Here is a 24,592-nt window from a genome sequence, read left to right as displayed (position 1 = left end):
TCTAGTCAGACTTTGAATCCCAACTCTACTACTTGTTAACTATGTGTCCTCAAGTAAGCTACTTAACTGTTCTGTACCTCATTTTCCTCACAGGGGCAATAATACTACATTACAGGTGTTTCAAGATTAAATGATAATTTAATCTTTGCATGATTGATGCTCAGCCCACATAAGAACGCAGGAATTGTTAGCTATTATTATTGGAAGGATTCAAGAACAGTGTGAAAAATACAACTAGGCCTTGTGAACTGAAAAACTTGTGTATCTTGTCTCTACCACTCTGTACAGCTGGCTCCATTCTCCTGTCTGCACATTGATCTCTTCTGATTGCACATGACCGTCCAAGGCAGCCAGCCCAACATCTATAGACTGCTGTCCCAGTGCCTGGCCCTGCCTCACCCAGGAGGCTCTACCAGGACCATCATGAACCATGAATAATAAACCTCAGAACCTTTACCCAAAGAACTCCACACACACTCAACCTTACAGGGATTTTTATTAAGACCCAATCATGCATAATAAAATTACATGTTTTCACCACTTCGACTTAGAAAATACACTAGAAAAATAAACTTTTGGTCAAAATAAACACTGAAGTAAACGAGTCCACCACCGTGTGTCCCTACCCTCAAAGCCAAACTGAATTGCAGTTTGAAGCAAGGAATGTGACCAGGATTTGAAATGGTGTCCCACTTCCCACCCTATCAGAGTGGTATCAGAGGCTCTTGGCCACAGAGAAGTTTCAAGTATTTCACTGGTAAGACCTTTACTGCCTGACCAAATACAGTGCCCAGTGAGCTATTTTTCTTTTAAAGTTAATTGGAAAATAGTGAACTTCCCGCTATCATCCCCACCCACAAATCACACTGGGGTTTTCCATGGAGCAAGCGCCTATCAAGGAGGAATAGCTGACTGATAATGAGTTTGAACCAAAACCAAGTAGTGATTTGCTTCTGACAGTTGAAGCAAGCTTGTTTTTCTGAGTCGGATCAGGAACGAACTTGAGGTTTACAAAATTAACGACCTCAACACTGAGAGGTATTCCTGGAGCTGACATCTTTTCTGAACTTTAGACTTGGTTCTGTTTGGCGTCTCCACACCTCGTGTGGCCACAGGGCAGCCACACTTGTACATTAGCTTAGCTGACATTTTACTCCCTAGAAGAAAGGTTTCAAAGGAAAACCTTAAAAGCTGGAAGCTTTTTAAAGTGAGAGATTATGACAGTGCCGCAACAGTACTATAGCTTTTGCTGACCCAAATGAAAAAGTAATCCCATGATTGGAGAATTCGCATTTGATGAAACTGCCCACCTCAGAATTCTGAAAAGCTCACTGTCTCTCAGGATTTCCAAAAAGATACCTTATCACCCTGGCTCTCCTTCTGGCAAAAACGTGGTTTCTTATAACCTGAAGTGTTTATAAACCCCTAAGAATAAGGGAGTCCATGTGAAAGCAGGATGAGGAATGAGAGATCTAAAAAAAAAAAAAAAGGTACCTTAAAAAAAAAAACATTGCCATCAAGTGGATTCTGACTCACAGCGACCCTACAGAACTGCCCTATAGAGCTTCCAAGAAGTGGCTGGTGGATTCGAACTATCAACCTTTGGGTTGGCAGTCGTAGCTTTTAACCACTGCGCCCCAGGGCTCCAAAGCCACCTTAGCCAGGAGCAGATAAAGACGTGACGCTAGGGTTCGTACTTTGGGCTGTTGCTAAAAATGTCTTCCAGCCTCTCCACATGAAGGTAGACTAGGAATCCAGTAAGAGGCACACTTCTTGAATTCTGTGTCGTGGCACAGGAGAAGAGGAGGAAGAAAATGCCCTTATTACCTAAGTTTACAGACTCATTTGGAAGCTTTAGGTGCCAGTTCATTCAGATCTAGATTTCCTAAATATAATCCAGATGGGGAGGAGGAACCCCTAAAAAGAGAACAGTGTCCCTGTGGCAGTAAAGCTGGGATCAGGATTTCAAGCTCGGTGTAGATCACCCAAGGTCACATAGCAAGGTAAAGGTGGAACTCAGGTCTCCTAAGGAATGACTTCCCTTTTCCCAGTACCACAGTGCCTTGGATTTAGGGACATGCTAATTTCCAGGCATTTGTAAAATGGGTCAGAACTTCTCCCAGAAGGAAGACACTCCCAGTTCTGTTCTGATATTTGCTGTTTGCTTAGGCTGCCCAGGCAGCCAAGGCTCTCCCCACTGCTGAATAAGGCTCTGCGTGCTCCTGTCCGTCATTTCACACCATGCAGGGGCAACTTATACAAACACCACATGGAGACTGCCTTGATTTTCAGCCAGGGAGGTCCTGGTTCAGCAACGTGCTTCAAACCTCCTGAGGTGCCGAAACAACTTGATCTCTCTTTGGAGCTGATACAAAGCACAGTGGCTCCAGGAAGCAGGCAAACCTCAGACCTGACACAGCTGATGAAACAGCTCCTCCTTGGTTGAACTGGAAAGGCCTGGGAAACAGGCAGCAAATTTCCTGATGCTCATGTATTTCCCTAGGTGAGCTTGGCCATCCCTTTGTTAAGTCACAGACACAAAGGCAACTGGCCAGGAACTCAACGGGAGAATTTAAACCTCCGAAACTTGGGGTGGTGGTGGGTGGGGGGAGGTGTATGTGATTCATTTCTCTCTTTAGGTTTTTCCCTTCTCTTTTGGGGGAACTAAGGAAGCCAGCTTTCCAGACATTTGGGTTCTGAACCCTCTGCCTTCACCATCCCACTTGTGCCCCATTTAGGCCTTCCCAGCAGTGCCAGCAATCATCATCAGATGGAATTAGAAGCAGCCAGGGCTGTGCATTTTGGTACTTCCAGCTCAGTCAGGTCCCTAGAGGATCCAGGGCTAGTATCCATGGTGAAAAAAGCTTCCCCTAGAATTGGCACTAATGAGGTAAGTAAATTTCCACCACCAACTTCTCCAGGCATTTTTACAAATGCTATAAAGATGAACAGCTTAGTAACAACAGGCCTTTGAATTTCAGAGTACTGTTCTCTTCCTCATTGAGCTGTCTGCCTTGCCTACTTAGTCTAATAAATACATGGAGAAGGTACACAACACACAATACTTGTCACTATGTTAACACCATAATATACACAGAATGAATATGAAGACGGGTCAAAGCCATCGGAAAAACTAAACACCAAACCAAACCTGTTGCCGTCGACTCCGACTCATAGCGACAGAGTAGAACTGCCCCATGGAGTTTCCAAGGATTGCCTGGTGGATTCGAACTGCTGACCTTTTCTGGTTAGCAGCCATAGCTCTTAATCACTACGCCACCAGGGTTTCCAAGCCATCAGAAGAACTACCTAATTTGATGCATGGGCTGAAGCTAAATGCTTGATAGGAGAGGTCTAAAGTGCTCAAACAGCTAACACTCAGGCTTGCTGGACCGACTGAAGTCTGCCTATCCACACCTGAGAGAGAAACCCAAGTGAATTTGGAAGGGCGGGGGCCCCAGAAGTGGCCCAGCTATAACCTGCCCTCACATTCATTTCCAGAAACCAACATTTAAGAATACCAAGTAATGTAACCATTCACTGTTGCCAGGCTTACGATATACCACCACAGTGTCAGAGATGGAAGGCATCCATACAGGATCCTGGTCATCTCACCTGCCCTCTTAAGCCTTCACAAAAGTCATCCTTTAAAGTTTAACCATCACTACAAAAGGGAAGTTGGTGTCACTGAGTCCCAGAATATATACTAGTTTCTGTAAGGGCAGGGCCAAATGGTGACACATCCCTCTTGGAAAGGCCCCTGTGTGACAAAGAAAATGGAAGCCAGCTACTTGTATCTAGAGAGTCACTTTCTAGGCAGAAAACCAATGTCAAACATTATTCAATAACTATACCAAATCCCAGCACCTCAGCAGCCAAAAGGGCCCTAGACATCACTTTATCCTGCCTCATCTTACAGACGGGAAAGCTGAGGCGCAAGAGGCCCAGAGAGATCCAAGGTCACACATCTATGGCTGAAGCCCTGGTCTCTAATTCCTAGGCCAGAATTCTTTTAGCTACACTGGCCTGGAATCCAGTATTTTAGGTTGAGTAAAATCATATACTTCCAGGAACCCGCATGGTTCTATTGGTAACCAGGGCTAAGGCTTTACGGGTTTGGGAAAACTGAAGTTTCTATTGCAAGATTCAAGCCGTGAATCCCAAAGGTGCTTTAAAGTCTCTGGCTCCTGAATTTGATCAGGAAGTGCTGCTTATGTCCTCAAGCTTGCATGATACACTTAAGGTGCTTTCCAAACCCAGTGAAGGTAACTGGGGCCTGGGCCTCACACCTGAAGCTTCCTGATGAGCAACAGAAGTCTACAGTTAGAGCTCACGTGAGAGGCACAAACTCCCAAAGTCTCATGTGTGGCCACCTTTCCACAGGAGAAACACCTGGCGATCTGCTTTCATAAAGATTACAACACAGCCTAGAAAACCCTACGGGGCAGTCCTACTCTGTCACATGGGGTCACTATGAATTGAAATCCACTCGACTGCACCTAACATCCAGCGCTCCCATCTCACACAGAGTGAAAGGTTCGGCCAAACTGCTTCCTGGAAGTGCGCTGACCACCAAATCAGGTGGTTTTCTCCTGCAAAGTGGGATCAAAGTGACTTTGGTCCTGATTTTTCCTGCTTCAAGATGCATAAAAATCAGACACAGCTTCCAGATTAATGGTTGCACACTTGGGAATCCCTGTTGACATTTTCCAGGTCTTCCATGGAGTAATTCAAGTAACCAAGGGCTCACCCCATGGCTTGCCCCCAAAGCTCAATAGGGCTGCAGTTTAATTACAAGGAACAAGACTGAATCCATGGCACCTTAAGTTCTCCTTGTGCCTCTCCAAAGGAAAAAGGAAAGGACCTAATGATGGCGACACACACAGAGGGCTGAGCCACCTGGCCTCCTGGCTAGTAGCAGGAGTACAGCTGTGATTTCATAGCCCGCATGGAGTCATCACACTGTGCATCTGACGTCAGCCCCTCGGGCAGCAGCGCTTCACCCAGGATGCTGTCACAGGCAGGGACAGGCTGGCAGAACTCTCTCACAAAGACCTCCTCTGAGGCCAGCAGCACCTCATTCCAGGCCGTGATGTCCAGCTCTCCGGCTGTGCCCCCATACTCCTTGGGGAGAATGCTTCTTGGAAGGTTTGTGTGGAGTGAGTTCAGGTCAGACCCATGGAGGAAGAACTAGGAGGGGAATGGAATGAAAATATAGACATCCTTCGGTTAATCAGTAGTACAGTAATCTACTTCATGGTAGATGCTCAAATTATCATCTGCTGAATGAGTAAAGGAACAGTTAGTAGCAACCCCACCCTTCTTTCTAGTTCCTCAGCCTAAAAAGCTTGTGGTGGTGGTGGTAGTATGTACCGTCGTGTTGATTCTGATTCATAGTGAACCCATAAGATATAACAGAACTGCCCTATAGAGTTTCCAAGGCTATAATCTTCATAGGAGAAGATCACCAGGTCTTTTCTGCTGCAGAGCCACTGGTGGGTTTGAACCACCAATCTTTTGGTTAGCACCTGAGCACTTAACCATTGTGCCACCAGTGCTCCTTAAAAAGCATGCAGTATCCTCTTTTCTTTATACCCTGCGTCCTGTTGGCTGGAACTCTGAAATATATCCAGAATCCAACCACTTTACTACCACCCTAATCCATGCCACCATCAACTCTCACCTGAGTCACAATAGCCTCCTACCTGGTATCCCTGCTCCCACTCTCTCCCACCACAATCTCTTTTACAATGTAAGTCAGGTCCCACCCCTCCTCTCTTTACATCCTTCCAGTGCTCCCAACTCAAATGGAGTAAAAACCAAGTACAGACAATGGCCCACAGGCCCTTCCCAGTCTGGCCCCTGTTACAGCTCCCTTCCTACAAGTCTCCCCTCCGCTCTCTCTGCTCCAGCCACACCTGTCTCCTAGTTGTGCCTCCAACATGCCAGGCATGCTCCCCCTCAGGGTCTATGTAGTTGCTGGCCCCTCGGCTTATCTGTATGGCTCACTCCCTCACCTCTTTCAAGTCGTGGCTCAAATCCCAACTTCTCAGTGACACCATTTCTTCCCACTTACTGAATATTGCAACCCCTTTCCGACCTCCTGCACTCACTATCCCCTTTCTCTGCTTTATTTTTCTCCATAAAACTTACCACATTCTAAGGAGCTGGTGCACAAGAGTTAAGCACTTGGCTGCTAACTGAAAGGCTGGGGGTTCAAACCCACCCAGCCACTCTGAGGGAAAAAGACCTGGTGATCTTCTTCTGTAAAGATTACAGCCTAGAAAAGCCTATGGGACAGTTCTACCCTGCACATGGGGTCACTTTGAGTCGAAATCAACTTGACAGCACCTGGCAACGACCTTACTAGATAACATATCCATTGTCTGTCTCTCCCTCCAGAAGGTAAGCTTCCTGGAGGCAGGGATTCTTACCTATTTTCCTCAGCTAGAACATGACTGCACATAGTAGTCGATGGATAAATATGTTTAAATAAATGAATGAACATACAAAAGAACAAATCAACAACATCACGGGCCACAAATAAGGGCATTCCACAGATGTAAAAACCTGGTCCAAAGGCTGCTTTGGGAAAAGCAGGTTCCAAACAGGATCTCCAGGAACTAATGTGAGTTTAAATTCAGGCAGGGAAGCCATGGAATGAGTGGTTCGCAAACCTAGCTGTGCATCAGAATCACCCGAGGAGGTTTGAAAAACACAGATTCCTGGGCCCCACTCCGAGTTGATCAGTCAGAATCCTCAGGAGAAGGGCCTGGGATCTGGATTTTTGACAAGCTACCCGGAGATGTCAGAGTCACATCTGAGAACCATTATACTTTTCGTTCCCTCCCCCGCTCTATGCACTTCCTCTTTGAAACAGTGTAAAATTCAGGACCTAGTCTTCGGAGTGACCACAGTATTCTTAGGCCTAAGGAAGAAAGAGAAAAATACCATCCACTACATTTTAATCAGCTCTGCTGGGAAAGGTTAAAAGAAAGTGGCTGTTCTGGGTCAGAGAGGAAGACCATCTTTTAAAGCGTCATCTATCTTTTCTTAAATAAGAGTTAAATTAAAAAGTCACACATCTTTTAAGTGAATTGCTCCACAGGCTTTACATTGTGAGAAAACAGTGGTATTAAGCTCCAAGGTGTCACAGGAGAAATCACCGTAACTCTTTTTCTCTCTCTGCCTAGTGCCTCCCCTCCTCTCTTCCCCTTTCCACGTCCTCTTACTTACAAAATAGACTGTTGGCTCGCGATGCCCAAGCCGGGATCCAAGATGTCTAAACGACTGCAGAGCAGGGATCATTTAGCGAATTAGTATTCCCGGAGCAAAAAGAACAAACTAAGGTAAGTACTAAGAGGAAACTCCGGCGGCGTAGTGGTTAAGTGCTACGGCTGCTAACCAAAAGGTCGGCAGTTCAAACCCATCAGGCGCTCCTTGTAAACTCTATGGGGCAGTTCTATTCTGTCCTATAGGGTCACTATGAGTTGCCATCGACTCAACGGCAATGGGTTTGGTGTTTTTGGGTTTAAGTACTAAGATGACATAAATAAATGAAGGGAGCAAAAAAAAAAAAAAAAAAAAATTTAAAGTATTTGTGGTCAACAGAATCATCACTTACTCTGTTTGCTATTTTCTCCTTCAGAAATGGTTTTATGATGGCAAAAATGCCTTTAAATATTCGGGGTTCATTTACTACATGAACCGCTTTTATCCGAATGGGGAAACCATCCTGTGGGGGGGAAAGGGAAAGGGATGTTAGATCACCTGGGGTATCTGCCACCTGTCCATTCGATTCCACAGCCTGCCTCCCCCATTGACATCTTCATGTTCAGCCCCTGTACTAATCTGGTCTGATTCTCATGGCCTCCCCAAAGACAGCCCAAGTGGGGCCTAAATAGGAAGACACACCTCAGGGAAAGAATCTCCCAGGACCCAGAGCTGGTTTAAAGAGAGTTGGGCAAACAAGGGCAGAGCTGCTCCTCTTGAGGCAAAAACCGGTCTGAGTGTGGAAGGATCTAGCAAACATCAGACCTTCTGGATCAGAGCTGCCAGAGGCACATTTCTCAGGGTGCTATTGTGTGTGATGCTGACAGGGTTCCAGGGTGGGTAAATGAATTTGAGAAACAGTAGACTAAAGAGTCAAATGAGTTTCCTTAACTGCAGGACTGTTCAGAGCCTTCCACATGCAAATATTTACTATGAAATTCACAACAGGAGGATATACCAGGCCACATTTCCCAAACTTATTTAGCCCTTAGTTTTTTCCAGAACTTTCCCTCCAGATCATGTTATCATTTTACAGAACACTAGGAAAACACTGATCCAAACTCATTATCTACACGGTACTTAGCAGGGGGCATCAAAAGAAGGGTGGAAGCCAAGGGAAGCCAGAGTACTGGCTAAAGGCAGAATTCAGATTTATAATAATGACTAAATATGACATTTGTGTGCCTAAATAATGAGCCTGGTACACAGTAGGGGCTCAAACACATTTGTGGGACTCAACTAAGAACTCTAGTGTCACTGGTGCTCATAGTTAACAAGAGCCATGCCCCAGGTGGCGGGTCAGAATGAACAAGGAATCAAAATCAGGCTCTAGTCCCTTGTAGCCATGTGGCTTTGACCAAGTTACATGCTCTGGAGGTTTCAGTTTCCCCATTTATCAAGAAGGAAAAGCATTCTTGCCCTGTCTCTCTCAGAGGATTACTTGAAGAACTGAATGGATTGTAATGACTGCAAATGCACTTGGTAAACCATCAGGCACTGCAGACAAAGAACTTTTGTTTGAATGAGAGAATGTTAAGGCTCTCACTGGCTTGTGTTCTGAAACACAGAACATGACATGTGAAAGCACCTGGCCAAAACCCAGTCCAACTGTGCTCCACGCCCACAGGTCCCATAGACCATAGACAACCTGAGAGGCTCCACCGGGGGCAGCACAATCCCTGAGTTTCCTTTGTTAGGAGAATTCCTCTGCCTTCTGGATAAAAAAATAATATAAAATGCAGAGAGCATTTCCCTGCTTTTTTGACTCCTGCCCTAACAACAACCTGCCCGGATTGAAGGCACTCGGAAAATGCTGGAGACCCTGAGGAGACTGAGTAGTAAACAGAATTTCTTAAAGTTTTTCCCAGAATGCTTATGTATTTTTCTGATTGTAGGAGTAGAAAGTAGGGTTTGCATGTCCCATCTGCGGTAAATGGATGGGGCCCTAAGAAAGCCCACACCACCCTGGAACAGACACACGACAGATACAGACCATACCTGGAGGATGCCAATCACCTTTTTGGCTATAAAAGGGCCGAAATGAGATGCCTTTGATAAGCTCACTCCTTTGTAGTCAGCAAGGATTACAATTCCATTCACCTGGGTTTCTTCAGACTGAATGAGCTTTTCTAATGTCAAGTATATGGCTCGGATGTTCTCAGTAATTGGATAACTGCTTGGGATCCATCTGTCTACAGTCATAAGAGATGGACAGTATGTTACGGAAATGAATACAAACAAGTAATCAGACAGGCTAAAATTTATCTCCTTTCTAAAACGGTTGTTTAAACTGGAAAAGAAAGAGATTTTAATTGCTAGATTCTACACAGGTTAGTGATGAGACACAGCAGCAGCTTATGAAATGGGAAAGCAATCGAGTGTTGAGGTTAAAAGTATTAGCTCTGAAGTGAGATATACCTGGATCTTAACCTTACTAGCTGTGTGATCTTGGGCAAGTTAGTTGCTCTGAGCCTCCATTATCCCATAAGTAGAATGGCATAATATTATCTACCTTAGCAGACATCTGGAAACCCTGGTGGTGTAGTGGTTAAGTGCTACAGCTGCTAACCAGAGGGTTGGCCGTTCAAATCCACCAGGCGCTCTTTGGAAACACTATGGAGCAGTTCTACTCAGTCCTACAGGGTCGCTATGAGTCAGAATCGACTTGATGGCACTGGGTTTGTTTTTTTTTTTTGGTTTAGCAGACATCTGTGCTTTCTGCCATCCAATAGTTCCCCTTATTCTCATAACACCATCCTGATTTTCTTGGGGATTACCCTCTCCCCACCCTAGTCATGCAGTTTGGGCAGAACTGACTTGACTTCTGGTGCCAGAGGTGGGCAAGTGACCTGGCTGGGCCATCCTGGGGGCTGCATCCTCCTGACCAGGTCAAGCAGAGCCAATGAGACTCAATGTTGAGACCTTAGGCCTTTGGAAAGATAATCTCTCTCTTCGCATTTGCAGTGTTGAGGTTGTGAGCCTGAGATGCAGGGGCCCCATGAGGCAAGAGCTGGCCCAGGAACAAAGCTCATGCTGAAGACTGCAGAGATGGAGACATCTTTCCAATGCCATGGTCAGCCCCCCAAAACAGCTGTGCCTACGCTTTGGTTAGCTGAGCAAATGCGTTCCCTTTTTTGTTCCAGCCGGTCTGCATCGGCTTCTGTTGTCTGCCACCCAAAGACCAAGTCCTGACTCATACACCGCCGTCAGGAGATGTCGTGAAGGTGGAGCTTAACGCTTATGTTCAGGAGATCCCTCGTCAAATTCCTCTTTTGAGGCTGGAAGCTCCTTTAATATATTCCTCTAATATACTTAATGATTTTTTTTCTCTTTGGGAAAAAGATGAAAATATCAACTTTTGACTATTAAGCAGCATTCTGAAGAAAATCTCACTAAAATCTGTGTACAGATCTATCTTTTAGAAAGATGAAACCTCACATGATTGACACCAATGGAACACGTGATACGTGCAAAATTCCTAGGAAAAATCTTTGTCTGCACATTGTGCCAGCTTGCTGTTTAATGTTGCTGCTGATTAAATAGCTGGACATCATCCTTTCCAATCACATATGTCCTAGAAGAGGTTATCAGGAGGTGAAGCCGATGCCCAGTTGAGAACAAAGCTCTCTGTGAAGGCACGCCTCCTCCTAAAGAGTTGGGTTGTTGGGGAGGGATCCAGGTCTCTGCTTCGGACCTACGGAAAAATTTCATCTCAGGACCAAAGGGTTGAAACCACACAAGCAAAGAGCTGAAACCAGTGTGGTAAGATCTGTTTTGTAACATTCTTCTGAGTTGAGTACAGAAGAGCAGCATAAAAGTCTGTTGACTAGCTCCTAGGACTTTTGGTGCCCTGAAATTTCCAATGCACTGCTTATTTTAAAAGGAACACCCCTAAATAGAAAGTGCCTAGAACAGCAGGTAAGGCAGTTAACACTGTGCCTGGTGCATAGTAAAGGCTCAAGGGAATGACTTCATCTCCAAAGAGGGTTTGGTAGATGACTAAAGGGAACAGTGACAGATGGCTTAAAGACAGAGGGAGGTGCAGGAAGACTGCCACTCCCCATCAGACTTCCCCTCAAGAAGAGTTTGTATGCATGAGCACAAGAGGGCTGCCAGCATGTCCACGTTTTCTGGCTAACTCGGGAAGAACTATGTACTCTTACTTCCACGTATTTTCTCCACTCTGGTTTGATGGACACTGTTGCAGCTGGGGGTGGAGTGGTGGACACTCCTGAGTGTATAATGTACTTGCTGTCATGGAAGAGAATAGGAATACGAATCAGATGGCTCAAGTTCTAGCACCCCCAGTCATTGTGTCAACCAATCCATGTTCCCACACATTTCTAAATGCCCTGTGAGGGGGAGGGGGCAGGGAGCAGCCCCCAACTGACAACTGCCATGCCAAAGAAATGTAAGGTATACTGGTTACTAAGATCAAGAAGTGAATCTAAAGTGGATCCTTTCAGGGGCTTAACAAAGTGGAGGAAAGGAAGGAAAGGTTGGAGGCAGCACGTAGCAGACACCTTTTCAGGCGTCTGCCCAGCCCACACCCCCTTTCACTGAGATCTGTACCCCAACCTGCTCACAAAGGAGAGGTCCAGGGGGTTCTGGCAGCCACACTTGTACCCTATGTCCAGGGGGAGATTCTTCAGCCCTGCGGATTCTCTTCTAGAATCTGGAGCTTGGACTGAGGGAACTTAGTTGGCTGGCCAGGTAAGCCTGGAGGCTGAGTAGGGGCAGATTCGGCCATGTGCACAGATGCAGCAAAAGCCAGTCTGCAGAGAGAGAGGTGTGAAGATCTAGAAAGGGCAGCAGAAATGTGCGGCCTAGAGAGACATACAGACTGACAGACAGAGGCGTGGCCCTCTTCACTCCTGAGGACATTCTGGGTCCTAGTTTTAGGGCCTAGTGGGATCTGCTGCACTTTCAGCTCTCTGGTCTGTGAGGTAGCTCTGTCTCCTTAGACTATAGCCTGCCTTTTTTCTTAAGCGGTTTGAGTAGGTTTTTGTCATTTGCAGTCAAAGGAGCCTTGATTAAAATGAGGTGGTGAGGGGATAGCAATGGAAGACAGGATGCTGGACACACATTCTGATATGGGTTGATTTGTGTTCCCCAAAAAAGATATGTTGAAGTCCTAATGCCTGTTACTTGTGAATGCAACCTTGTTTGGAAATAGGGTCTCTGCAAATATAATTAATTCATTAACCTAATGGGTGGGGAGGGAGGGCCCTAATCCAATATGACTGGTATCCTCATAAGTAGGAAAGAGACATAGCCAGAGAGACACAGGGAAGAAAGCCATGCAACAACAGAGGCAGAGGTTGGAGTGATACATCCATAAGCTAAGGAACGCCAAGGACTGCGGGAAGCCACTGGCAGCTAGAAAAGAGGCATGGAACGGATTCTCCCTCAGGACCCTCCGGAAAAAATCAACCTTGCCAACAACTTGGTTTCAGGCTTCTGGCCTCCAGAAGTGTGAGAGAACCAATTTCTGTTCTTTTACACCACCCAGTTTATGATGCTTTGTTAAGGCAGCCGTAGGGGACTAATACACAACCCAAATGAGAGTGTACACACATGCCCCACAACAGTGTGGAAAATACCTGGGCGGATGCAGAGGATATGGCAGCCCCTGGGGTCTGTGTGGGGCAGCACGGTGAGGAATCCAGAAGCTAGGACATCTTTTAAGGCTGAGGGCTTCAGGTTATTGAAGACTTCGGGCCAGCTTCTCCTGCAGCTGTGGTAGTTGACCAGGAGCTGCAGGGCCCGGTCGTAATCAAACTTGCGAGCTCTGAGGAAGCGCAGCAGGAAGGCATCATCGAGTGAGGTGCTCAGGTTTGGGTACTCCTTCCGTACCATGTCACGAAGGGCCTGGACATCCCGAAGTCTCCATTCTGGCTTCTCCTGCAGCTCCTCCTTGGCTTTGGTGACCAGTTCTTCTGTCAGCGAGCACACATAGCCAAGAGGCTCGGGGGCTGGCAGCAGCTCATTTTCAGAAAGCGAGGCCACAGAGGGGCTGGTTCTCAGAGAGTCACTTTCTTCTGACATTAGCTACTAGGATTCTGCCAACACAGAAGCCCCAAGCGAAGTTAATAAAGCCCAGTGCTGCTCATTTTAAACCCACCCAGGGTTTGAAAGACACAGAGGGAGAGGAACATTTTTGTCAAACTAACTAAGCTCAGCGCAGTGTGGTTCTTAGCCTGGGGAACGAACTAGACCAGAACCATACACGCAGGGCCAATCTCAGACGGACTGAGGTTAGAATCTCCATGCAGGCACCCAGGCAGCTACAGCAGAATATACATCCTCCTAGTTAAAAACCACTGTCTTGCTTATAAATGTATGAATAGGTGCTCAACCTTACCTGTAATTAAATAAACGTGAACTAAAACAACTTTGAGATTCAGGTTGGCACACATAACACAGAAACAGGCACTCTGATATGCCTGCTGTTAGTAGGAATAGGAATTGAGACAGTCTCTGTGGAGGACAGTTTGTCATATCTAGTCCAATACCATATACCCTTTGACCCATCAATTCCATTTCTAGGGCATATACTTGTATGTATGTGTAAAATATATGAATAAGACTGATTATTACAGTATGATTATAATGGCACAAGATTGGAAACAACTGCACATCAGTAGGAGACTGGTCAAATAATATGGTATATGAATGGAATACTATTCAGTCATGAAAAAGGAATTAGGCAGTCTTTATGGACTGACATGTTAAGGAAAAGGAAAGCAGGTTGCAGAACGGTGTGCATAATTGCATGGTTTATTTTTTATTGTGGTAAATATATATACAAAAAAACAACTGCCATTTCAATTTTTTTCTACGTATAAGTCAGTGACACTAACTGTATTCATCATGTTATGCAACTACCAATCCACCCCAGTCCCCAGTGCCGTCAAGTTGATTCCGACTCATAGCGACCCTATAGGACAGAGTGGAACTGTCCCACAGAGTTTCCAAGGAGCGCCTGGTGGATCTGAACTGCCGACCCTTCGGTTAGCAGCCGTAGCACTTAACCACTATGCCACCAGGGTTTCCAACTACCAATAGTGTTTGTTTTTTCAATATATACATAAATGGACTTGTGAGTGCACAGAAGAGTTCTGAAAGGAGATACAAGAAACTCTTACTCCAAGGTACAACAATTGGTGTCTATTCGCCTGGAGCAACAGAGGACGAAGGAGAATCAGGAACAGGAGGGGGAGACAGACGGTGGCTAACTGCCTCCCTGAGACCAGAAGAACTGATGGTGCCCAGCTACCATTACTGAACATTTTGATAAAAAATTCTACAGAAGAGTCCCCATCAAAAGGGGGAAAATGTAGAACGGAATTTCAAATTCTCATGGAATCCAGCTTTCTGGAGCCATGAAGGCTGGATGAACCCCCAAAACTATCACTCTGATATAATCTTTAAACCTGAAACCAAAAATATTCCCCAAAGTTTTCCATAAACCAAAAAACAAACAAAAAAAAATTGTTAGTTTAGGTTAATTAGTAAAGAATGCCTGCCTAGAGCGCTGTGTCCTTTTAAGAACTATCTATATGGAATCAAATTGACAACAGCAACTAAAAAGATTAGATAGGAAACTTAAAGTGGAGTAATTTTATGTCAATGGGGGAAGAACAATTCAGAAAAGGAGGGTGTGAATGGTTGTACAACTTGAGGAATGTTATCAGCGTCACTGAATTGTACATTGAGAAATTCTTGCTTTAAATTCTGCTGGTATAGTCTCAAATGCCACAACAAAAAATAAACTGTTACCAATAGCTAGTTCTAGGTAACAGGACTGGACAACTAGACATTTAAGGTGGAGAAGAGAATTTTTTTACTGTACTGTTTGAATTTTTTTTACCACATACACGTGTAACTTATTGCGGTGGCCATGAAAACCCACTGCTCAGATCTCCCGCTGGGGAAGCATGATGGGTGGCCCCAGATGCTGCCTCTGGACCCACCACCCCATTTGCACTGAGGCCACATTTTTTTTTTTTTTTTATTGTGCTTTAAGTGAAAGTTTACAAATCAGGTCAGCCTCTCATATAAAAATTTCCATACACCTAGCTATACACTCCGAATTGCTCTCCCCTAATAAGACAGCACAGTCCTTCCCTCCACTCTCTCTCCTCGTGTCCATTCTGGCAGTTTCTGGCCTCCCCCCCGCCCTCTCATCTCCCTTCCAGACAGGAGATGCCAACATAGTCTCACGTGTCTACTTGATCTAAGAAGCTCGTTCTTCACCAGTATCATTTTCCAACCCACAATCCAGTCCAATCCCTGTCTGAAGAGTTGGCTGTGGGAATGGTTCCTGTCTTGGGTTAACAGAAGGAGGCCACACTTTTTCAGATGCTCCCAGCCAATCACTGAGTGAGACTCGAGGCAGCTCTGTGGGCCTGATCGAGCCTCTCTGGGAACTGCACTGCAGTCCCAGGCTCTTCTCGCCAAAACTTTTCTTCACCAGAGCCCGACCTGCACCCTAGTCTAAAGGCCCTCTCTGCCTTCTCCAGCTCCCTTCCCTTTTGCCTTCCACAGGCATTTCCTCCAATAAGTTTCTTGCATGCCTGATCTCATCCTGGTGTCTGCTTCTTGGAGAACCTGAACTAACACATTCATTAAATTAATTAAAATAAATTAAATAAAACCAAAAGCAGCTGCCTTAGAGATTCCAGGGAAAAGGTGGCAGCAGGGCTGCCCAGCTCCCTAGCTGAAGCTCTTGTCCACAGGCTGTCAGTGACCCTCCATTTTGAGCTCAATAAGGAAAGCAGGGGCTGTCTCAGGAGTCTCTGCACATAGCTTTGGTATCCTGACTACACTGAGCCGGTCTCCCCAGGCCACTGCAGCCAGAGTGCCCAGGTCACTCCCTCTCCATCTGAGGTCTGCCCCCACTCCTGGCCTTGCAACCTCCAGCCCTACCCATTTCTTTCACTTCTTCCCAAAAGGTGTGCTGTCCTGTCCTGTGCACATCCTGTTCCTTTCAACTAGCATGTTCTTCCTCCACCTTTTCACCTGCCCAACACCAATTCACCCTTATGTTCCTGATTAGACTTAATTCAACTTCATTCATTCATTCATTCAACAAATACTGAGCACTTACTATGTACCAGGCCCTCTTCTAGGTACTGGGGATACAGGAGTGAACAAACAAAAAAGTCTTGCCTTCACTGAGTTTAGATTCTAGTGGGGGACATAGACTATCTGCAAAATAATGGTCTATAAGAAGGTGGTAAGTGCTATGGATTGGATGTGGCTGGGGATGGAGGTTGCAATTTTAAGTAGGGTGGTCAGGGAAGGCCTCACCAAAGTGACATTTGTGCCACGCATATCAAGCCACGCAGATATCTGGAAGAAGAGTAAGTATGAAGCCTGAGGCAGGAACATGCCTGGCTTTTTTGAGGAAAAGCAAGGTGGCCAGTGTGGCTGGAATTACATGAGCAAGGCAGAGAATAGTAGCTGATGAATTCAGAGAGGTATGGGGATGCCTACGGCCCAGGGGCTTGTAGGCCAATAAGAAAGAACTTAGACTTTTACTTTGAGTGAGGTGGGATCTACTGAGGGTGTTGAGCAGAGTGATATGATCTGATTTACATTTTAAAAGGGTCACTCTGACTGCTTTCTTGAGAATGGAATGTAAGGAGATGAAGACAGGCACTATTTGGAAGCTACTGCAATAATCCAGGAGCAATGAGGGCAGCATGAAGCAGAAGCCTTCTCTGACCCCCAGGCCAGGCTAGATGCCTCCCACACAGGAGCCTCCACTGCTCTTTGCACAGCACTTCCTCCACTCAGTTGCAGGCAATTTGAGGGCAACGCCCAGGTCTGTCTTGCTCATCACCTTAAACCCAGCACCTAACATGGTGTCAGGCACATACTCTGCACTCCACAAATACTTGTTGAATGAGTTTAATCAGCTTGGCACCGGCAGAGATATGCTGAGGCACAACAATCATGGGTTCGGAGGACCCACTCCAGGCTGTGTTTCCAAGGAAGTCAGCAACAGATGCCTGTAATCCCAATCCAGCATTTACCGGAAAGACAGACTGCAGCAGCCACAGGCTACAGGCCTCACCTCATAGCCCCTCTCCAGCCTCATCTCCCATCTCTCCCCATGTGGATGTTTAGGGAATTCCGGCCAAAACAAACTAATGGCCCATATACTGGGAACATCTCATGTACTCCAATACCCTCTGTCTGGAATTCCCTATCCCGGTTCCCAACCAGGCAGCTCATTACCTCCCAGGGATCTCCTCATTTTCCACAGAACTGGGTTCCTATTTCTCTTTTAGAAATTGCAGCCCCATGTCCTGTGTGTTTACATGAAACTCCTGAGTCAGTTTCACCAGTCATTTATCAAATAATTACCAATCAACCACTATAAGTGTCAGGCACCTTGTCCATAGACGCTGAGGACACCGCGGTGAACAACATAATTCTCTGCCTTTATGAAGCTTATACCATCACCCACTGCCCCAAGTCCATTCCCACTCATGGAGACCCCATGTGTTAGAAAACAGAACTGCTCCCTAGGGTTTTCTTGGTTGTAATTTTTATGGAAGCAGACCACCAGACCTTTCTCTGCAGGGCCACTGGAGGGGTTCCAACCTCCAATCTTTAGGTTAGTAGAGTGCAAACTGCCTGTGCCACCCAGGGACCACTTACATCATAGTCCACCCAGTGCCGTCGAGTCGATTCAGAATGATAAAAAAGAGCTAATGTGTATTTGAGCATTTCACTATGTATCAAGTACTGCGCTAAGCACTTTAATCTTCACAATATTTGGTGAAAGCACCATTACTGTTTCCATTTTGCAGAGGAGGAAACTGTCCACTAGAATGTAAATTCCATGATGCAGGAACTTGCCTGCCACGTCCACTGCTATGGATACCCAGGGCCTGACACACAGCAGTGCTCAGTAAACATCTGCGGCAGATGGGAGGCTAAGCGATGTGCACACCCAGTGAGGCAGGGCAAGGATGTGTCTAACTCCACGCTGGGCGCACAACCTCTACACACCACCTGGAGCTTCATGTTTAATCTCCGGGGCTTCAGCAGTGTCTGGTGAAGGTACTGACGGGTGAACACAAACATGGGATGCAAGCACCTTTTGTTGGGGGAAGGCCGGGAATTCCGGGGGGTGGGAACCTCAGGTTGACACGTCTTCCTCAACCGGAGCCTATAATTTTGTGGAGCATCTCCCTTCTTTTTCTCCCTCCCCCCTCCAAAAGCAGTGGTCAGAGACCCCACATCCCGTTGACAACCTTGGGAGACCCCACTTCCGGCTGTCACCCCTTCCCCAGGTGTCCCCATTTCCTGGGGTCTCTCGCTCCTCGGGTCCCCCACTTCCGGTTATCCCTCCCTTTCGGGGATTCCTCTCCTTGGCCCTCAGGACGCGCGGACAGGCTCGCGGGCACTCACCGGCCCGGCTACGGGGCGGAGCGCGGGTCAAGCGGCAGCGGGAGCCTCGGCCGACAGCGCGCACAGAACCGACCCGCACTCCTTTCCCGGCCTGGCCCGGCCCGGCCCCTCGCGCCGGAAGTGATGTAATGGGAAGGCGGGGCGCCCGCCTGGGAGTGCGCATGTGCGATAGCGCGCCGCAATGCCAGCCCTCTGTCTCCACCTAGCGGCGCTGTGGAGAGAGGGTGGTTGGGAGGAGCAGGGAGCGTGGCACAGCTTGTCCGGCCAGATTTATAGATGGGGAAACTGAGGCCCAGAGGAAGAAAGAAGCTCCCATTTTCCGAAAAAGTACTATCATGTACCTGGTGACGCCCATCTATTATCTCACTAATTTCTCATGTTTATGAAATCCCCTATTTCATGAAAGGGGGAAACTGGCAACCAACGAAGTAAAGAGCTTCAAACCCAGACCCGGGGATTAGCATTGCAGGACACTTCCACCACAGCTGCCGACAGAATTGGCTGTTCCAAAGGAGGGCATTCTACACGAAGGGACATCTGCCTGTCCTTAGCGGAGTGACTTTGGACAAGTCTCCATCCCTCCTTGGGCTTCAGTTTCCACACCTGTAACACTGTTCATGCTCTAGAATCCTGATTCGATAATTGCCCCTTTCCTGCTTCGGAATTAATGAAGTTCCAGACGGTGGTAGCTTGAAAAAGGCTTTACCAAGCCCCGACTCCCAGTCCGTTAAAGCCCCCATCCTCTCCACCCCCAACACATTTTGTGCGAACTGCAACTTTGAGATAAATCTCCTGGGTCAGTCTTTCAGGCAGATTAAAGTCACATCCATTTCTAGAGAGAAATTCTGGTGATCTGGAGGACTCAGAGCCCAGTGGAATATCCAAGGAAAAACTGTGAAGCGCCTCTACCTTTCCCTACCCCAAAGGGCAAGAGTGAGTCCTAGGGAGCTGGAAACTGACCCATACTAGGACCACAAGAACGTGGCAGTTCCTGCCAGATGTTAGATTGTGTGCAGCTGTGTGTGTAGATACATAAGTGGGCCTGGCCTGGGAGCCATGAGTCCTGACTCTTGGTCTCAGCACTACCATATATAGGGTTGCAGATAAAATGCAGAATTCCCAGTTAAATTTGAGATAAACAGAATTTTTTTTTTGTATGTTTCATGCAGAATTTGGGACATGCTGTTGTTGGGTGCCACCGAGTTAATTTTGACTCATAGCAACTCCATGCGACAGAGTAGAACTGCCCCACAGAGTTTTCTTTGCTGTAATCTTTACCGGAAGCAGATCACCAGGTCTTTCTTTCTTAGAGCCACTGGGTGGGCTTGAACTGATGACCTTTTGGTTAGCAACCCAGCACTTAACCATTGTGCCACCAGGGCTCCCTATTTGGGACATACTTCTCCTGAAAAAAAAAAAAAAAGAAAAAAATTGCTCATTCTTTATGAAAAATTCAAATTTAACTGGGTGTCGTGTGTGTGTGTGTAGTTACATCTATGCCGTAACAAATTTTCAGAAGCTTAGTGGCTTAAAACAACATAAATTTATTCTTTTGCAGTTCTGAAGGTCAAAAGGAGTCCTGATGCCACAGTGGTAAGCATTCAGCTGCTAACCAAAAGGTCGGTGGTTAGAACCCACCAGCCGCTCCTGGGGAGAAAGATATGGCAGTCCGCTTCTATAAATATTTACAGCCTTGGAAACCCTATGGGGCAGTTCTACCCTGTTCTATAGGGTTACAATGAGTCAGAATTGACTCGATGGCAACAAGTGGGTTTTTTTTTTTGTTTGTTTGTTTGGAGGTCAGAAGTATAAAATCGAGGTGTCTTCAAGGCTGTATTCCCTCTGAAGGCTTCAGAAGTATAAAATCGAGGTGTCATCAGGACTGTTTTCCCTCTGAAGTTTTCAGGGAGAATCCGTTTCCTTGCCTCTTTCAAATTCTAGAGGCCCCCTCCCTGCTTTGGCTATGGCTTCTTCCTTGAATCACTCCAACCTCTTACTTCTACTGTCACATCTCCTACTGCTGACTCTGATCCTCCTGCCTTCCTCTTATAAGGACTCTTGTGATTACACTGGGATGACCCAAATAATCTAGAATAATCTCCCCATCTCAAGATCCTTGACTTCCTTAACTTAATCATGTCTGCAGAGTCCCTCTTAACCATGCATGGTAACAAGGGATTAGGATGAGACATCTTTGGGAGGCCATAATTCAGCCTATTACAATTTGACAACCCTAACCCCAGTCATGTAACTTTGGCCAAGTAGTTGAAACTCCCAAAGCCTCTAGTTCCCCAAGGGCAAAAGGCTGATTAATGAGTTCATAAAAGGAAACACTTTGTCCCATGCTAGGCAAACAGTAAATGCCTAATAAATGCCAGCTTGTGTGGCAAAGGGTGAGGGACAACCCTGTGCAAACCATCATGTCCTAGGAGTTGTGATAAACACCCCTCCTCAACCTGGATCCGGGACCCAGTGGTAGTACCAGAGCCCAGGTTGCAATCCCAGATGCTGCCAGCAGGGGGAGGGACACACAGGTCTTGCCTAATAAATGCCAGCTTGTGTGGCAAAGGGTGAGGGACAACCCTGTGCAAACCATGATGTCCTAGGAGTTGTGATAAACACCTTTCCTCAACCTAGATCCGGGACCCAGTGGTAGTACCAGAGCCGAGGTTGCAATCCCAGATGCTGCCAGCAGGGAGAGGGACACACAGCTCTAGATCCTGGTGTGGAGAGCCTGACAGGGCTGGGAGGGGATTCAGACATGTTCCCAAAGCCCCTGCTCCATTCCTCAGTTGAGGACCGTTATTTTTAATTCATCCTGGTGTTACGTTCTTGAGAACTAGGATAGCTCAAGATCGGAAAGGTCTCAGATAAACAACAGTAAGACTTTCCGTTTTTCGAGGGATTTCACATGCACTGTGCTAAGTAGTTTTATTAGCATGATCTCAATTAAGCCTTATAACGATCTTGTGAACATCAGGCTAGGACTGTACCATTTAAAGATGAGGGAACTGAGACCTAGGAAAGGAAAGTAACTCACCGAAGGGCTCAGATTCAGTGAAAATCTGTATTTAAACTCAAGTCTCTACGATACCACAGCTCCAATTTTACTTTACCTTAGAGCTTCATGTTGACCTGCTCCTTTGTTTTTAGAGGGGAAACAGGCTCAGAAAAGGGAAAGAAATTGCCCAAGATCACATGATGACTCATTGGTTGACTTGGGATTTGAACTTCTGTCTCTTGGCTTGGCCCTTGCCCTGTCTTTCTACTTTTCTGCCCTGGACACTTGGATATAACAGACTGAACCTCTAAGTATCCATTGCCATCAAGTCAATTCTGATTCATGGCAACCCCGTGTGTTACAGAGTAGAACTGCTCCATAGAGTTTCCTTGGCTGTAATCTTTTATGGAAGCAGATTGCCAGGCCTTTCTTCCACCGTGCAGCTGAGTGGGTTCAAACCATCGTTTTCTCCATGCCCAGTGTAGATTTGAGATCTTCTCAAATCCTCACATGGTAGTCAAGTTGCTCCCCTCCCCTAGGGACCCTTGAACAGAAGTAACAGATCCACTTTCTCATGTGTACAATGGGGATGGTGCCCTTTGTTTAAGGGACCTTCAGGAGGACTCAGTGGGATGGCCTATACAGAGTCCTGATTACCCCACTCACCAGCAGAAAGAGCACTAGAGGGCAGCTTGCACTACTTCTTGATTTAGATGGTTCCAGTCACCTCATCTTCCTAGCTCCACCTGTTGTTGTGTGCCAACAAGTCAATTCCAACTCATAGTGATCCCATATAACAGAATAGAACTGTCCCATAGGGTTTTTTGGGCTACAATCTTTATGGGAACAGATCACCAGGTCTTTTCTCTTGTGGAGCCACTGGTGGGTTCAAACCACTGACTTTTCCGTTAGCAGTCCAGCACTTAACCATTGCGCCACCAGGGCTCCTGCTCCATCTAGACTCTGAAGAAAAAAACCTGGACATTTTGTAAGTGCTGGAAGAGGTCAGAAATGCCGGAGGTGTGTCTGTTTCCAGGGCATGTGGTTCTGAGCTCAGATAATCTAGAACCAGCTTTAGAACTGATTGTAGGGTAAGGCCTGTTTAGCATGGGACCATGCTTTAAGGCATGGTTTGTTAACCTTCTGACTCTTGACATTTTGGGCTGGGTACTTCTTTGTTGGGAGTGAGGCTGTCCTGTGCATTGCAGGATGTTTGATAACATCCCTGGCCTCTACCCACTAGATGACAGTAGCACTCCCATGTACCCAGTGATGACAACCAAGAAAGTCTCCAGTCATTGTCAAATATCCCCTAGGGGAGGGCAAAATTGCCCCCAGTTGAGAACTACTGGTGTAGGGGAAAGAAAGTGGGCTTCTGGTCAGACAGCTCAGAGTCTAAATCTCCTCTCAGTCACTAACCTGCTGAGTAACCTCAGAGCAATTATTTAGCCTCTGCAACCCTCAGTTCCTACATTCATGAAATTATATATTAACAAATTAACAGCTACCATTTATTACACACTTTCATCGGCAGTGTGATAAGCTCTTTGCATGCATCTTCTCATCTAATGGTCAGTAACAGAATCCTGAAGGGACACTGACAGGTGGGAGCAAGGAGTAAGAAAGGAAGGTGTGCTTCACGTCAAGCATCTTCTCTGTACAGGCATGAAAGTAGGTGCTCTTACATACATTTGTCCTCTGTCACTAACTGTATGATCTTGGGAAAATCACCTCCCTCCCCCGGAGCTCAGTTTCCTCATCTTCAAAAATGATTGAAAAAAACAGTTGGGAAATTCTCAGAAGATGGAGGTGGTGATGGCTGGCAGAAATTTGAGATCTCAGATTCTCACATAAAAATAAACAGAATCTTATGAACATACTTAAAACAGAATTAGGTGACAGGCCTGTATGCCATTGGTGGTTCTGTACAGGAGAAATAAAAGGGAAGCAACAAGGCATCCAACCTACCTGAGAACTGAAGAACCTGTATATTCATGGGAAAGCCTGGTGGGACAGTCTGAGAACAGCAGCTGGAGTTAGGAAAGGTTTGGCCCACTCCATTAGGGGTGAGTGCAAGAGGCTTGATGTAAGGCCCAAAGGGGCTAAAGGAGTTTGTTGTGGTGGTTGTTTGTTGCCATTGAGTAGGCTCTAACTCTTGGTGACCCCAAGTACAACACAACAAAACGTTGCCCGGTCCTGCGCCATCTTCATGATCGTTGGTATGCTTGAGGCCATTGTTGCAGCCATTTTGTATTTCGACTGCCTTCCAACCTAGGGGGCTCATCTTCCAGCACTAAAAGAAGTTTAATGCCTATCAATTCTTGAAATGACAGGGCCTGTTTTCCAAACAGGACCAAGTCTTCCTTCCAGGCCAGGCCCCATGCTGAGGAAGATTACCAGGAAGGGAATCAAAATTGAGCAGTACAGGGACAGCAGAGATAAAGAAAATAGATACAAGTGGGATAGGGTGACGGAGTCAGGAAATTTCAGAAAAGAAGCCAACATATTTATCCCTCCATTCCTATATGAATGGTACCACTGAGTAGCCAAATCACAGATCAGGGAAAGCCTCTTCTTATCGAATGATTACAGCTAATACATGAAAACGAAATGATAGGATATTTTCATTTTGCAACCTGCAATGCATGACTGTATCTAGGCATGGTACACAAGGAACCTGCAGAAAAGTATATAGAATAATGTTGTGAACACCGATGTACTCACCACACGGTTTTGTCAAATTCTACCCATGGCAATATTTTCTTTGGATTTGTTTTTTGTTATTTTTAATGAGAAATGAAGCATGACACAGTGAAGCCCCCTTGTATCCCTCCCTGATCCCATCACCCTGCCACCCTTTTCAGAGGTCCCCTGTTCAACATTTGGTGT

General features: G+C 46.3%; 1 protein-coding gene across 2 annotated transcripts; it reads right to left on the bottom strand.

The window, feature by feature from the left end:
* Positions 1 to 462: 462 nt before the first annotated feature.
* TTPAL (alpha tocopherol transfer protein like) lies at positions 463 to 18,820 on the bottom strand. Of its 2 annotated transcripts, XM_003411726.4 has the most exons (5): positions 18,703 to 18,820; positions 12,876 to 13,334; positions 9,271 to 9,464; positions 7,625 to 7,735; positions 463 to 5,190 (listed from the first exon to the last, which is right to left on the bottom strand). In XM_003411726.4, exons 2-5 carry the CDS (start codon positions 13,318 to 13,320, stop codon positions 4,912 to 4,914), a joined length of 1,029 nt encoding a protein of 342 aa, XP_003411774.1. In that variant the 5' UTR covers positions 13,321 to 13,334; positions 18,703 to 18,820; the 3' UTR covers positions 463 to 4,911. The 2 variants fall into 2 exon arrangements, with proteins under 2 accessions (XP_003411774.1, XP_010590006.1); XM_010591704.3 differs by lacking the exon at positions 7,625 to 7,735.
* Between the last annotated feature and the right edge of the window lie 5,772 nt (positions 18,821 to 24,592).

The sequence above is a fragment of the Loxodonta africana genome, chromosome 24 (assembly GCF_030014295.1).
Source record: "Loxodonta africana isolate mLoxAfr1 chromosome 24, mLoxAfr1.hap2, whole genome shotgun sequence".
Lineage (NCBI taxonomy): Eukaryota > Metazoa > Chordata > Mammalia > Proboscidea > Elephantidae > Loxodonta > Loxodonta africana.
Note: the sequence above shows the minus strand (reverse complement) of the source record. Positions and strands in the feature narration are given on the sequence as shown.

What these genes read in the sequence shown, in the direction of transcription:
- TTPAL (XM_003411726.4), bottom strand. Translation starts at nt 13,320, where the DNA reads ATGTCAGAAGAAAGTGACTCTCTGAGAACCAGCCCCTCTGTGGCCTCG. An exon ending in AGGTGATTGGCATCCTCCAG is followed by an intron (nt 7,736 to 9,270) that starts GTATGGTCTGTA and finishes TCCCCCCCACAG; the next exon opens with GATGGTTTCCCCATTCGGAT. An exon ending in AGGAGAAAATAGCAAACAGA is followed by an intron (nt 5,191 to 7,624) that starts GTAAGTGATGAT and finishes TTCCCCTCCTAG; the next exon opens with TTCTTCCTCCATGGGTCTGA.